Below are 16725 nucleotides of genomic sequence, written 5' to 3'. Positions count from 1 at the left end.
CTGCTTTCTTAAAAATTCAAGTGCAGCTTGCAGGCTTAAAGAAATAAAGAAAATAAAATTATTAATAAAATATTATTTGCTATAACCTTGGCTTGAATATTGTTTCCCCAATTATTTAGCTGACTGCCTGTGATAAAAGAAAGACAAAAAGAAACAAAACAAACTGTATTTCAGTATTTTTTGTTTCAGAAAACAAAGATTTTTTCAGTTTGATGATGTGCACCATCACAAGACCCATACCCTGTTTGGCCATGAGATATTTAACTAACCACACAACTAAGTGAAACATTTTTTACATATGAGGTCTTAATCTTGGCTGTTAAGAGATACACAAGAATGAATGAAAACACGTATGCATAGCATCTGTATAGGGAGTGCCACGGGTTTCTCACCAGAACGGTTATTTGGAGATGTCCTGACAGGAGAGACCGAGGGAGTTCGCGAGGAAGAATAGGGCCTCTGCCGGTCTCTTTCTATTGTTGAGGCAGAGCCCACAAAGTGATACTGGGAGTAGCCATCCTGTAAAACAAAACAAGGAAGAAGCTTGTTATCACCTGTGATAAGTAACTGCACAAATACATAATCTTACTGTCATCAATTATTATAGCAATTACATATTTTAAAAACGAAGATTTTTTAAAATCATCCATCCATCAATCCACTTTCTGCCGCTTGTCTGGGTACAGGTTGCAGGGGCAGCAGCTTAGACTGCCAAGGAGGCATCCTAGCCAGATGTTACCTCAACTGGCTCCTTTCAGTAGCACCAGCTCTCTTTTGAGTCTCTAATGATGTCTGAGCTCATATCGTCACCCAAAGTAAGCCATTTTTGGTTGCCTACATCCACAAACTCCTTCTTTTGGTCATTACCCAGAGCTTGTGGCCTTAGGTGGGAACATAGATTGAGCGGTAAAGCTACAGCTTCACTCTCAAACTCAGCTCTCTCTTTATCACAGGAGACCTATGATGTCCGCACCAGTCTGTCAGATATTAGAATTATTAGATTTTTTTACTGATCAATCATCAAAACCTCCTATTACACGATACAATGTCACCATGTAAAAGACTGATCTTTTAGGAATATGTATTTTTGTAATGCACCAAAGAATGATGATCCATTAGTCTTAAACTCTGAAAGGCCCAAACAGATTTGCAGCTTCTAGTGGATGAAAGGATAAGAACTGTTATTAGAGTTAGCGATACAACAGCGCCAGTTTGATTACCACGCAGCAGGAAGTGGCACTTCAACAACGGCTATATGACACAGCATGTCTGAATTACATTTTTACTGATGTGCTTTAGAAATAAACCCCTCCATGTACTCATACAAGTAACACTTTAAAAGCACAGAGTGGTTTGAGGACTATATTTGTCATGGTCCTGGGTCGTTGACCCAGCGTTTTGCGTTTTTTCTGATCTGTATTAGTTAGGGTTAACCTGAAGTTTGGTGTATTGTCAGCCCTACCTGTGTCTGTCCTTGGTGCTCTGTTCATGTCCCCGTGTTGTGTTGTACATCAGTCTGTTTCCTGTTTTATTTTGAAGGCCCGTGTTCTGGATTTCCTGTTCTGTTCTGAAGGTCTGTGTCTGTTGTTATTGTGTTCAGCTTGTCTCCTCCGGTCCCCAGGTGTATTAGGTTCAGCTGTTCTTCCCTCCTGTGTGTGATTACCTGATTACCTTGTGTGTGTGTGTGTGTGTGTGTGTGTGTGTGTGTGTGTGTGTGTGTGTGTATTTAGTGGGTGTCGGTCTGTGTTCGTTGTCGGCTCGTCTGCGTTCATCCATGTATCACTGCGTTAATCTACATTCATCTGCGTTCTATGGTGTTCCTGTCTCTGCGTCTCTCTGCCCCGCACCCCTTTGTATGGTCCCAGGTTTGTCACTTAGTTTCTCCCAGTTTAGGTTTCCGTTTGTAATTACTCGTGCTTCATTGCCTGTTTTTGCCACTACCACCCTGTAAATAAAACGTCACTCGTATCATCAGTTTGCTGCATTTTGGGTCCTCCTTTTCCTCCACACCACACGGCTCCCTCCGCCAGCCGTGACAATATTAGGAGCAACGAGTAACAAGCGGAAGAAACACAAACTAACGTGACCACGATCCAGCGATCTAGCAGAAAGAAAAAGGGTCACACTGACTGTGAAATGTTCAAGAGAAAACAAGTTTGTTTTTTTGATATTTTTGACAGGCCAAAAAAAGAAAAATCAATAATTTGTGACTTGCTGAAATTGTTCAAATTGATTCACTAAAAGAAAAATCTCTGTAAATACATTTACAGAGCCAACTGTATTTAAATATTGTCCTTATTGAGATTATTATCGTGTAGTAGGTAATTGAAACATTATTCTGGACACTGGTGGACACTGACAAACACACTGCATGTACAAGTGAGCTTACAGCCATGCGCATGCAACAAATTAACACGCTTGCCTCAATTCTGAGCTTAGTAAATAACCCACTCCCTTCGTAGAAAAATTAATACAACTAACAACTCCAAGCATAATTACTGCCAAGCAAATGACTTTGTATCAGCATTAGTTTAGTAGTCATTGGAGCAAAGCCCTTTTCATAAAAATGGATTATGAGAGTCAACAACAATCACAGAGCTGGAACCAAATTCAATTTAGCATTAAGATAATTGGGTACCTCTAAAAGCAAAGCACAAGCAGATAATAAAAGATATCGGAGGCATGTTCCATCATAGCGTTACTGTCTGGGGGCCTAAGCTGAGCAGTGGGAAACTGGTGAAAAAGTGATGACTGAGAGTACATAGGAGAGGTGAATCACTCCAGTTGCAATGATGCTGGAGAGGAGGACACGGAGAGGAGGAGAATGAGAGACGAAGGAGATGGGGCAGAAAGAGAAGAAGGTGAGATAGACAGAGGACTAGCTGAGGGAGACAAAAGATGGCAAAAAGTAATGAGCGAGGAGGAGGAGGAGGTGGGAGATTGCCAGAGAGAGTAATGACAGCAGAGCAAAGATAGCGTGAGGAGGGGAGAGGTAACACGGAGGAGAGGTACGGATGGAGAAGTACAGACACCAGCCAGAGAAAGCAAGAACTAGACTGGATTGAACGCAGTCCCATGTCCTCCCTTGACTCTCATTTCCTGGCAGAGTGCTGAGAACTAATAGAAAGCTGGATCCTCTGACACACAGCAGTTCAAAGGTAGCTCATTTCTAGTTTCCACCATTCCTCCCACCCTCATATTCACTTCATCTATTTATCCACCATCCCTTCAGTATTCTCACTCACCTTGTTTCACATTCACGTTGCACCTTCCCACCTCCCCCCATCCCAACAAATCTCATTACATCCAATGTTACCTCCTTATGGTACATTGGAATGCCTGCTGTCAAACTGTCATGCTGCTCAAATGAACAGAGTCACTGAATATTGAACGATAAATGTATTTTACAGAGTGATGTACAAAGTGCTGCCTGGAGATGTAGCTCAGAAATGGGGCCCAGGAATGATTGGGGCAGGGGGTGGTGGCTTAAGGGCTTCCCCAAACAAAATGAGCCATAGTCAAACTTTACAACAATGACTGAAATCAGAGATAAAGAATATAACATATACAAAAATGTATGGGTGTATTCACATTTGGTGTCTTTCTACATAGAGTAATAACTTTATATTTTGCCATAATTTTATTCCACTCGTTCCCTTAAGAGTAAAAGATTAAATCATTATTTTCTGCACTGACTTTACTTTATATTCTGTATGAACCTCTTCAAGCTTTTCATTGACTTTCGAATATTTATGGTCTGAAATAGTCAGACTCGCAATTCTCCTTATATAAGGCAGACAAATTCGATACTTTGTAAGAAGAATTTCATATGCAAATAAATAAAAAAATTCTGTGATTTTTTTTATTATCGATTGGTAGAGGATTAGTTTGTGCTGTGTATAACCAATAAATATTAAACCCAGATTAAAATTTAATCAAGGACCAAATCACACAGTGTCTGAAGGTCTGGACGGTATTTATTCTGTACCCTGTATCCATGGTCCAGCGTTTGTTTCGTGTCAGCGTGTGCTGTGAAACTTCACACTTACATTCACATTTATCATTCCTGGTCTTTCTGGCTCTCACCTATTCTCCTCAACATACCTGTTTTTTCTTCTCTTTTCCACCCACCTTGTCTTTCTCTCTCACAAGCTCTATACTCCAAGCACCCCTTTTCAACTCCTACTGTAAGAATGAGAGGAGAAAAAAAAAAGAGGATTGGTTGCCAGGCAACCGGTCTGCCTGTTGCTCTCAGCATCACTGGATGGTTAGCTGAAGGTCGCAGGACTGAGAGGTAAAAAGTGATTATTGCCCCAACAAATGAAGAGAGTGTGCGCGTGGGTATGGCGGCACTTTGTGAAATTGTAAAACGTTACACACGACGAGTGGAGGGGGCCCTCCGGTCACATCAACCACTGAACATTTTCAGTCCTTTAATCCATGCCTCTTTCTCACTCATTTCAAGCTCCAATTTTAATATTTGCAATTATCACCACCTCCCTCTTGAGCCATCTGTCCTCTCAGGAGCAATGTGCCCCTCGACCTTTGCATCCCTCATACTGGTTACTGGTGGTGTTGCTGATTTAGCAGCTGACCTTTATACTATGGTTGCATTGATTGCAAAGAGCCCAGAATGTTGCGAGTGCTGCAACTCTGCCTCCCTATCTTCCCAAAATACTGTTGTTAGGCTGTCTGAGGGTAAAGGCTATCTTAACATCCCTCCATCTCCTTTCTGTGTTTCTCTCCCTGTCTGTGTCTGACTGTGGGAAAAATCAGATGAAACAGAGTCAGCTTCTGAGGCCTGAGCTTGTTTGATATTCAATGATGTTTTTAAATATCCACCTCCTTCTCTCTGTCTTTCTCAGTTGTGTAGTTGATCTTTCCACAAGTATAGCAGTGGATGATTTCATTTTTTCAAAATAAAAGTAGTGGAGTGGAACCCTTAGAGCTCTCTATCAGATTAATTCATTTTATTTGCAGTAACATCCTGAACATTCGGGGCTCACTGATCATGCACAAGACTAGGCTGAGCAATCACTGACCTTACACACACACACACACACACACACACACACACTTCATTTACATCACTTCTCACTTACGTCACATCACATCCACATAGTGAATTACACATCCCCGGAGCATATTGTAAAACTGTCACACGTGTAACAAACACAGCATCTCTCTGACCCTGAACTCAATCTGTCAAACATGTGTGCATCTGCCTTGGTGATTTGTGCGTGTTTGCGATATTTATATGTGATATGTGGGCATGCGTGTGTGTGTGTGTGTGTGTGTGTGTGTGTGTGTGTGGGAGAGAGAGAGAGAGAGAACATGTCTGATTAAGTACCCTAGACAGATCATTTATCAAGAAATGAGGCACAGCAACCCAGCAGAAGTTATGCACTGAACAGGGACATAACAAAGTGTAACAGTGTGAATATGAAATTTAGAATTTACCTCGTGTGTCTGTGTGTCTTTGTGCCAGAAACAGAAGGGTGTATATGTTTGTGTAAATGAGTCAGAATTTGATCTCTCCGGTCCTATTAAGAATGGGTTTATTTACAAAGTGACCATGTTTCAGTCGCTTGCTTTCTCTGGAAATCCCCAGTTGAACAGTGCTGCACATTTGTTGTTTACTTAAAAGATGACCTGTGGCTACACTCCAAGAACTGTAGATGAAACGCTACATGCGCAGCAACACAAACACACACACCGAATGAGGACACATCCTGTCAAATAGTCCAAATAAACTCTGGTAAAAGTAGAGTTTTACTGCACTCTGGAGAGTATTATACATGATTTATCCTCAAGTCAGTGCTAGTGTTGGTACAAACAGATTTTGGCTTTGGTTTATTAATGACTGCTGCGCAGCAGATCTTTCAAATCATCTCAGATGCTGTATTCATATTGAGTTACTGTTTATTCATAGGCTTGCAGCATTTCGCTTTACTGTGCTCAAACACTGCGGGGCAGCCCTGCACCCCCCCACTCCGTTGCAATTCTCTTTTCTTTCTCTCTCTCTCGTAGCCGAGCCTGCTCCCATGGCACTGCTGTAGGAAGTGATTAACTCTTCTTACCGCGTTTTGACAAAAACACACAATTTCAAAGACACACGCTCGCACAAACATACACGTTTACCCACACCCATAACTTGAACACAGTTTGAAAGTGTGTTTGAAAATGCTCTCATTACTTCAAGACTTCAAAGCAAGAAACTCTTTGGCAACACAGCTCAAACCGACTCATTATTGACCCTACACTTCTCTCTTCTTCCCAGACCCACAAACTCCAGTGTGCTTATTTTTGAACTACAAAAAAAAGGTATGAATTCACCTCACTTTTACTCACTCTTTCTTTCGCCTGTGTCTTTCTCAGTACTTTGCTTTTGCTCACAAACACTGTGCAGAGACATCCTACTCCACTCTCATAATAACTATATGCTAATCCATGTTTGGATTGGAGGCTAACAGGATTTCTGCTGCACCTAACACCCATGACCTAATATGTCACACAGGGATACTTGCAATAAAGTTACTTATTCTGAGTTCTGCACTCTGGTGATAAAGTCAGTAGACATCGTCTAACACAACAATTTCCACAGTTACAAAATTAGACTGCTTTGTCAGGAGCCAGGCAATTTATGAAGTAAACAGTGAGGTATGGTGTCGATCGCTCTTTTAGAGTGACTGTAAACAGAATAATACAGGAGCTTGACTAACCAAACCATCTAAAAGTACAGGTTACAGGTTTGAAACTGGTTTGTTGCATTTAATCAAAGTTGATTAAATGCAACATTTTAACTGTATTAGACGACGCTGATCAGTCCAAGATTAGAAGAGTTAAGACGGGATAAAACTGGAGATTATAAATCAGGACAAAGCACAGATGATGCCTTTTTAATATTTTATACTTGCCTTTTAAGATTGTTTCCTCGCCCGTTTAATCAACCACATTAATTAAGTTAAGTCTCCTTATTAAATCTGTGTGAAAAAAACAAAACAAAATGAAACAAACAACTAGAGGAGCCAAGATGGTTGGGGATTAAAAAGAAAAAAAAACTGTAGCAACCTTTGTTGGATCTGAGCGCTGAGTAAAGCTACTGCCCTTCATTTCTGATCATCGGAGTGTTATGCCATCCAGTCGACTGTAATGATATCCAGTGGCAATGATTACAGAAGTGTGAAGCAGATGAGGCTCCAATGGGCCACATGGGGATACTGCTCTGTGTAATACTGAGGGCTGAGAGGATGACGAATGAAGAGAGCGACACAGTTGTCAGGATGAAGCAAGAACACACTGATGCCATGGGGCAGCCTGTCCTGAAGTTACTTGTGCAACAACAAGATGTCTTAAGACCCCAACCCTCGGAAAGGGAGTCCATGACAAAACAATCAAAGAAGCGAGTTGCAGGGTTGCATACTGGGTCATATTCAGCACTGTACAGAAGTCTTGAGCTACACCTTATTTCTTTATATCTTCCTTCCATTAGTACATTTTTTAAAGCGGTTCTGAGCAATAGTTCAATAGGCTGCTTGAAGGTCTGTCAAAGTTTTTCTTTGGATTGGCTTCTTTTTCCACTCACATTCAGTCCAGTTTTTGTACCTGACCTTTCCTAGAGTAATGTGCTTTTTTTTTAATTTACTGAACCACTTAACACTGACCCAAGAATCATTCAAGCATAAACTGAAAATCAATAGCAACAGATTTTTGAAATGTTGGTTCAAATCGTCATCATTTTCTACGGAGGAATTAAGGAGAGAGTGAGTGTCTACGGCCGTTTGTAACACATGGTGGAGGGCCTGTCATGGTTTGGGGCTGAATCTCAGACAGCGGTGTTGGAGATCTTATCAAAAGTGATGGAATTATAAACAAACAAAAGGTCAGATTTTGATCTACCATGCAATACCAGCTGGTAAGCATCTGATTAGCAGTGGCTTCATTTTTCAGCAAGACAGTGATTCCAAACGGTTCCAGTGAAGGAAAAACATGCAGGATTTAAAAAACAGAAAACAAAACAAAACCACACACACAGTGGAACATTATCATCCTAAGAGCCTGAACCACAAGATTACTGAAGGAATGTGAAGGCCCTTCAGGAGGTCTGGAGAACTATTCTTAAGACAATTTAAAGAAATTACATGAAAGCTGCCTAAGAGAGTTCATGCTGTGTTGAAGAATTAGGGTAGTCATACAAAATTTCAGCTTTAAAGTTCATTAGAACTGTTCAAACTCTGTTGTTACCTTATATGATGTATCCTACAATGTATCTATCGTTGTGGAGGACTATAAATACCTTGGAGTACACATTGACAATAAACTGGACTGGGCTACAAACACCACAGCACTTTACAGCAAGGGCCAGAGTCGTCTCTATTTTTTGAGGCGACTGAGGTCCTTCAACATCTGCCAGAAAATGCTCTGGCTTTTCTATGATTCTGTTGTGGCCAGTGCGATCCTCTATGCTGTTGTATGCTGGGGGAGCAGGCTGAGGGTCGCAAATGCCAACAGACTCGATAAACTGATCTGTAAGGCCAGTAATGTTGTGGGGATGGAGGTGGTGTCAGAGAGGCGGATGTTGTCCAAGATAAAGACAATGTTGGATAACACCTCCCACCCACTCCATGACATGCTGGTCAGTCACAGGAGCACGTTCAGTGAGAGACTGAGAGTACCGAAAAGCATCACTGAACGATACAGGAAATCATTCCTGCCTGTACAGCTCCTCCATCTAACACACTGTTTACTGCAACAGCTACACCCTTCTTGCACATGCTCTTCCTTTTTCAGCTATTTATTAATAAGTGACTTTTATGTATATATTTGCATGTATATCTTGTGCTATTCTTAGTTAGTGTATTGTCTGTCTTTGTTAATGTTTGTTTATAATGGAGCACTGTAATGAAAAATAATTTCCCCTAGGGATCAATAAAGTATTCTGATTCTGATTCATGTATGTTTGCATATTTCAGGACTTTCACATTCGGTGAGATTTTTAACAGGTTCTAATCCACCGGTAAAATAATTTTTATCATATATATTCATATGTAAAACATATATGTGGTTAATGCGTAAAAACTGAACCCAGGACTGTATAAAATCTAACTCCTACTGATGCAAATGATGTGCAGCACTTTAATAACCCTGCCAGCCCCCAAAAAGCCTTTACCATATAAACATAGGTAAGTATTTACGTATGAAATGGAAGAAAACATACATTTGCCTTCAGCAGCTGAAATACATCATCTGCTTCATTCTTTTCTTTTTGCAAAAGATGAAAAAGACGCATTCAAAGCCAAGGACACCTCCGTGGAATGAGTAACTTAAAATTTCTCACAGTGAACTGAAACTCGCTGATTACGCCTCTAAAGCTTTATTGTGCTCAATGGCAGATAACCTTGGTGGCAGATATCCACTCAACAACACTCATTACTGACAAGTGAAAGGAACAGAACATCTGTTATTACTTTTAATCAAGTTTCAAGAGTGTGCTGGACTTTTCCATTTCAAACAAAAAAAGCTAGAGAAGGAGATAGTGGGTTTTAATCGCATTTGTCGCAAACAAAACTCTGTGTCTTCAAGAGTTACACAAACACAACAATAATCAAATTTTCCTTTTTCTTCATTTGAGCTGCAAATTAACTGCTGCACTAACGGCATTAACACCATTCAGCGCGCAAGATGATCTAAATGACATTGATGTTGTGTGTGTTTGTGTGTGAGTGTGTAGCTTCAAAGAACACAAACAAAAACACACTAGACTAGAGTCTAACAGAAAATATCCTTTTGTTCTGTATAAATGCTGTTGCTCAGTTGTGTCGGAGTCCAGCTGAAAATCCTATCATTTTTTGGGACGTATCTACCTGAAAGGGAATTCACACAGACTAACGCACGCAGATATGAACACCCCACAAAAAAGCTGACTAATCATGAGCCAACTTCCTCTGCAAAAACATTTCCCGAGGGATCCACACACTTCAGCACTTGGCTACACAAATACATGCACACGTAAAATCTTTACATTTATAAAGAGACACCTACAGCGTCACACTCCTAAAGACAAACATGCAAAGACCAAGACAAACATTGTTGAATAAATATGGCAACCTTGAGTCTGTTTAGAAGGACAGCTACTTTGCTCAATTACCTACAAAATACCTTTAATCTTATCCATGTGCAAGTCCATTATCTGTAAGTCACATTGGTGCACTGACAGAGTCAAGCCTCTGAATACAACCAGCACACAATTAATATAGTCTCCACTTAGACTGATTATTAAACCAAAGAGAAAAACAAAACAATATGAAGTCACGTAGAATTGATTTCTTAAGTCTCTGGGAGTGTATTAGAGAAACAAACAAACACATTTCAATATATGGTTTTTGGATAACGATCCCGTCATTCATAATTTAAAACTATGAGCAATTTGGACGTACATAACTCACAGCATTAGGACATTAACAGTCCTCGGTGTCAACAAAAAAGTAAATAGCCACAATGACTTTTTGCGTGTCAGTTCGTGGGAATGTTCATTAACATGTTGGCCCAAAACTCCCTGGATAAGTATAAGTATTACCATCCTGGAAAAGACTATTTCCCAAAGCATAACACACACACCACTAGATCTCCTCACTGTAGTGATCAAGAGTTCGGGTTTATTAAAATTTGTTCCCTGTTACGAATAAATCTTTTGCAATTATTAACTAAACAAACAGCTGACTGACAGTGGTCACTTATGGGGAGCATTGGCAATATATGGTTGGATATAGGACCAGGCTAAGCTTAGAACAGGAGAGCGACACTCTATGTCTGCAAGACAAGTGTTCAGGATGAGGGCTGAGATGGTGCAGCTGTGCAAGAAGTTAAATGGCTATTATCGGCAAAACTCTGCTTCTGTCTGAAAAGAATTGAGACAGATCACAAGCTGCAAGCTTAAAGCCTCACATTCCACTAACAGCTTGCACCCAGCCGAAGACCTGAATGATGGGACGTGCCTGACACGTTCCCCTCTAAACCATCCATCAGCGCTAGCCCACCAGCTCTACCTTTCCCACTAAAACAGGTCGTGGGCCTCTCCACAGCTGCCTACCACACAGCAGTCCTCTCCTCCCCTAACACATGCTTGTCTCTTTCCTGGAGAGAAAGAGACATCTTTTCCTGGAGAGAGATGTTAACAGACTCTTCAAGAGACAAACCCCCACAAAGCAGCTGGGCCCGACTCCATGTCTCCATCCAACTTAAAGAGGTCTTTATACCTTACTAGAGACAATTCATGTGTCAACCTGTTTCAAGGCCTGCACAATTGTTCCCCCCCCCAAAAAACAAACAAACAAACCGAACAAACAAACAAAACAAAACAAAAAACAGAGACCACGGGACATGATGACTACCAACCCATTAAAATACAATGTGACCCTACACTTCATTGTTCAGCACCTTCACCCGGTGAATCCACGCCAGGGTCCTGTCCGTGGAGTTCAGCTCAGTTTTTAATTACCATCATCCTGCTCCACTGCATAACAAGCTGTCCCTGCTGAGTGTGCCTGACACCACAGAGCACATGAAGCTGGGAAAACACAGATCATCACAGGTTCCTCCTAAGGTGGCGTTCTTTCCTCTCTACTAGTGATGTGAGCACCAGAATTAATGTGTGGGTGGGAATCTAAACATTACCATTTTGATTAAAAGCAGATGGGTTGAAGGTGACTGAAATATTACAGCACTAATGAGAAAAATAATAAAGATTAATGATGATAATAATAATGATTCTCTTTATTGTTGTCAGGCACAAATTAGCAGAATAAGTTGTCACTGTGCCAATTCTGGGGTCCATTTGTATTTATTTAAAGCATGCCTGCTTAATGCTACAAAATTGTTTCACATAACTCACATGTAACTGACTAAATTGAAAATAACTAGTTTCCTTGTTTGGCTAGCTGGGAGATGATTAATGGGATGCAGGTAATGCATCACTACCCTCTGCTCTACACAGCTGCACCTTTACAACTGCAGGGTCACCAGTCTGCTCCTGAATGCTAAAGCTCGTGAAGTTTGAAGATGACCTGGTGTAGAGCTCAGTGCTCATCATGGACATAGTTGCAGATTTCAAGAACTTCCCAACTGTCCCCATCATTCTGCATGAATCCACAGTTGTCCCCCAGCTTCCTGGGACCATCGCCACCCAGGGATTTATGAAAAGCTAAAGATCAGCTCCCTGTCACGCTCTCAGATTTAATTCATGCAACAACAGAAGAAGTTTAACCTGCTGGAAAAAAATGTCTACAGAATAAGTCCAAGACCATTTTTCACCTCCTTTGGCACCACAACATTGCCAATACCAAGGACAAAGGCAGACTCCAGTGCATCGTTCTGCTTAGAAGGTAATTAGGTGGAATCTGTCATCGCTTCGGGACCTGCACACTTTCAGGACCGCAAGGCAGATGGGAAAGATCAGGGCTGATCCACCCCACCATGGATGCAAATGTTTCTCCTCTGCCTAAATAACTTTTTTCTTTCTGCACCTGGTCCCCCTCCTCTCTCATACACACCTGCACACCTATAATAACACACATTTCTTCTAGACTTAAATCCTTGCACTCTGCACGGTTTCTTACACTTAACACTGTGAACATTTGCACATTTCATTTTTTTGTGCATCCTATTGCATCCACTGCAATATTTTAAATAAATATTAACAGTATGCTTGAACAATGTCAAATCAGCTAACTCCACAAATACATTATTTTGTCTGTACTTGCTGTACTTCTATGATAACAGGATATAAGGTTATCTAAAGTATACTTTACTTTTCTGTAAATCATGAACACACCACAAAAGCACCTGTACTTATTCTCAATGACACCTACCTTCTTGTAGAGAGAGCGCAGGTCTCTGTACTGCCACATACTGCTGAGGACTTGAGAAGCTGCCTTTACCACCTTTGCTGAGTGTCTGCATAGAGACAGAGAGAGAAGGATTATTTCAAATTGACTTCACATCATAGTCATGCTGTCCCTTATTTTTTACCAGCTGCACAAAAAGTGTGCAGGCCAGGAGCACTTGTGAAAGCTTTAAGAATAAGAACGCCATTGCTCTTTTCAACAGAGAAAAAGTTTCATTGCACGCAAACAGTTTTCAGATGAGTTTGAAATGACCCACTCTACCATGCTAATGGTCCCACCTCTGCCACTCAGATGACAAATGACTCTAGTCAGAGTCAGTTCATAAGGCCTGCCCTCCTAATGGCTCCAGCGGGAAGCAGAAGGATGTTCATTTTCAATTTGTCCAAAACAAAAATCGTTGTCAAAACAAGCTTCACTCTGAGTTTTACAATTTCACACTAAAAAGAGCAAGAAGAGTTTGGACGACTGAACAATGTAGTAATGGTATCACCAGTAAACCACTGCATTAGCATTAGTTACACATGACTACAGTGATTCCCAGGAAACAGCTTGCAGAACCTCGATGTTAGATCATGAAAAAAATATTTAAATTCCAGTGGTTTTTTTGTTTTGTTTTTTTTACAGCAAAGAGTCTTCAGCGAACGCTGGGAGTACTGGTATTTAAACAGCATCGTAAAATGATTTTGATCATTACTAGATTATGATTACACAGCCGACATTTTGACATGTAAGAGCAGGAAAAGCACAGGTTTATTAAAAGTCGCTGCAAGATGCAACATGCAAATCTTCAGAAAATGAAAATGAAATTTGGGGACTGCAAAAATCATGTTGCTATTTGTTTGACATGTTGGTTTTAACCCAGCATTTATCGACGTTTTTGGAATAGTTGGGAGTTGTTTCTGTTTATAAACAGCCATTAAGTGCTTCTTACAGTTGTAGTGTAAGGGGTATTTTCCCAATCCAGTGTGTAATTGTATGATTGGTACTGCTGATAATTAACATTTATTCTCAGCTTACCTTCCCCAGGAAAATAAAGATATGTTGGCTATTAGCAGATAACTACACTCACCATGAAATTTGCATTTGTGGAGGTTTCTTTCAGTACCTCATCCCTCTTGGGAATGGTGCCCTTGAGCACAGTTCCCTAAACAGGCCGAGTCCCTTACCATAACAATAAATCATCCTTTGACCTCCGTCTGATAACGTTCTGGTGTCATAGCAACTCCTGACCTACTGGTTGCCATAGCAGCTACGCAGAACACCCTGCCCAGTCTCCCATGGAAATATATATTGGCTGCATCTTGCTTGTTGTTCTCCAGCTGTCTTTTTTGCAGATGAAGGGTGATAGGGAAGGCGGACGCAGTTATGTATGAATGATGGATGTGTAGCTACATTAAGGCGCTGGTTGTTAATGACAACCTAAATTGAATCATGACTGAATGATGTTGTGACAGGTAACAATAAAATACTGAGGCCTTCTTGGATTTAAGCTACTTGTTATTAAGATCTAGTTGTGTTAACCTGAGGAAAAAAATGAATGCAGAGCAATCTAAATCTTTTACTTTTGCATGTTTTGATGACAGTATTCAAATTTTAGATATTAATATTAACATTAGAACAAATCAAACAATGTACCATGTTATAGAAAAAAATATTTACAGTATTGTTTTCTTCCATGTGATAAACCATTTCAAGAAAACTACTGTAATGCATTTTAAATCAAGCATCTACCAAAGGATGAAGTATTAATGGTAGTATTTGTCATCTTTGAACAGAGGCGGTGGTTTACAACACCAACTGTCTGCCATCTATAATCCAGTTTTGAGTTCCCTCCCCAGACGCCTTAACGCCCACTCACATCCTGGGCCATCTGACCTCAGGAATTCGCATGATAAGGTGGGGCCAGGTTTCACAATGAGCTCACCCGAAACCCTGGCTGATTGGGACCCACACCCATTTTCACACCTTGGCTCATGTGATTAGGTAGAGGATCATCAGGGGGTCCTTTTGTCCCTCTGTGGGGGGAAACTCCCACTAGGTTATATCTGGGACTCTCCACCATTTGACCTTAGAACTGAAGAAGCTTCTCGGATGAGAGGTGAAACGTCTTCAAGCAACTTAAAGAAGTCCAGACGCTTTTCTTTGCAAGCTCCTTTGATGCATAAAGTTAAAAGATTAAAACTTACTGATTACGTTACTGATTACTTTTTTCAAGTAACTTTACCAACACTGGTGTGGAGCCAAGATGGCCGCCAACTGCAGAGAATCATTTGTTTCCTTTGTCATTCAAGTGGCTACATCTGTGTCTAGAAGAAGAGGAGTAAGAAGGGGTGAGCTGCCATTTGTTTTTTCCTGCTTTGCTAAACTAGAGAGGTAAGCCCATTGTTTTTCATTTGTTACTTTCAGGCAGGTCATCTGAGTTTGTGTTGATGCTTAGTTCTGTTTGTTTGTTGTTTTGGCCTTAGTTCATCCTGAGGATTTTATACTCCTGAACTTTTGAATTTGTTGAATAAAAAATACAGCATTGTTTTTTTTTTCATAGAGAAGTTGTTCCCCCAGGGTGCTTGCGTCTCAGGGAAATGGATGCCTTTTTCATGTCATGTCCAGGCCTCTTACACGGGACTTCAGTACATTAAAGAATGCTGTAAACTAAACCTATCCCCCCGATGTCAGGACATCATTTCCATTCAAGTATTTATCATTTTAGTTTATTTATTTATTATTGTTATATGTATTCTGTTCAGAAATCTTTGCTATTTATCAGGTTCAACTAATCCCAAACAGCTAAGAGAAATTTAAACAGGTGCTCAGGTTTTAGATTAAGGACGTTTTTATAAAGACATTTTATACAATAAGTCCCATATTGTCCTTTAGATAATAGTGTATCTAAAGTGCTGTAGAAGATGTGGTATTTTAGCATTTCATGATGCAGATCTTATAGTGTAAAATAAACCGGTGTTTACTGCTAAGCGGTTTTTGGTAGAAGTAAATTTTCATTTTTAAAATTTAGTAGTTACTCACTTGTCTCCTTTGCTGCGGGCAATGCCAATGAGTTTTTCGATGCCACCGGCATCACGTAGAGCTTTTGCGTTTTCCATGTTTTTGGTGATGACTTCATGCAGTGCGCAACAGATGGCAGTCACTGTGTCATCTGACATGGCCTTGCTGGGAGGGCCTGTGGTTCCAGAGGTCCCACTGCTGGTTGCATTATTGTTGCTGCTGCTGCTGCCTGGTAACCGATGGATCAAATCTCTCATTGCATATTTACCTGGAGAAAATGAAAGAAAGGAACAGGAATCCTTATTAACTTTTAATCTTCACACAGTTTTGTTCGAAGCAAGTCTGAGTGACAGTCACTGGATTTTGTGGACAACATTTTTTTTTAAGTTAATATCACATGCAACTACTTAATAGATAAAAAAAAAAAAAAACTCCATAAAACTTCAGCTTGAGAGGGCACATTGCAAATCCTCTGATGCATACACTAATTTCAGGACTGCTGAAATTCCAATAAAAGGGGCGACTTTTGGTATTTTGGGGAAAAGGCTGGCATATTAAAAAACTGACATTTAAAGAACTGGTGAGATCGAAGCTACAGAAAGAGGGTGTAATTAAGAAGTACAGGAGATGTCAGATAGGAAGCACATGAATTATGAGAAAGTGAAACAGATGGGGATGAAAGTATTTAAAATCTAGGCTGCCAACAATACTTGTAATTTAAGCTCACCCACAGAGGAAGTCAGTAACGTTCTTGTGCAAGTTAGCTCAAAGAGACTTGAGAAGTGATATAGCTACTTTCAGCTGCTTCCTTATTCACAAGGGG

General features: G+C 40.5%; 1 protein-coding gene across 3 annotated transcripts in view; it reads right to left on the bottom strand.

Moving 5' to 3' along the window:
• The window catches only part of ctnnd2a (catenin (cadherin-associated protein), delta 2a), a 265108-nt gene that overhangs the window by 7813 nt on the left and 240570 nt on the right, over positions 1-16725 (bottom strand). For all 3 annotated transcript variants that reach the window (XM_076888085.1, XM_076888087.1, XM_076888086.1), the window contains exons 20-22: positions 15924-16170; positions 12867-12951; positions 393-519 (exon numbers count right to left, since the gene is read on the bottom strand). In XM_076888085.1, the coding sequence (XP_076744200.1) occupies positions 393-519; positions 12867-12951; positions 15924-16170 (459 nt within the window). The remainder of the gene's footprint in view (positions 1-392; positions 520-12866; positions 12952-15923; positions 16171-16725) is intronic.

This window comes from Maylandia zebra, linkage group LG9, assembly GCF_041146795.1.
Source record: "Maylandia zebra isolate NMK-2024a linkage group LG9, Mzebra_GT3a, whole genome shotgun sequence".
NCBI classification, from domain to species: Eukaryota; Metazoa; Chordata; class Actinopteri; order Cichliformes; family Cichlidae; genus Maylandia; species Maylandia zebra.
Note: the sequence above shows the minus strand (reverse complement) of the source record. Positions and strands in the feature narration are given on the sequence as shown.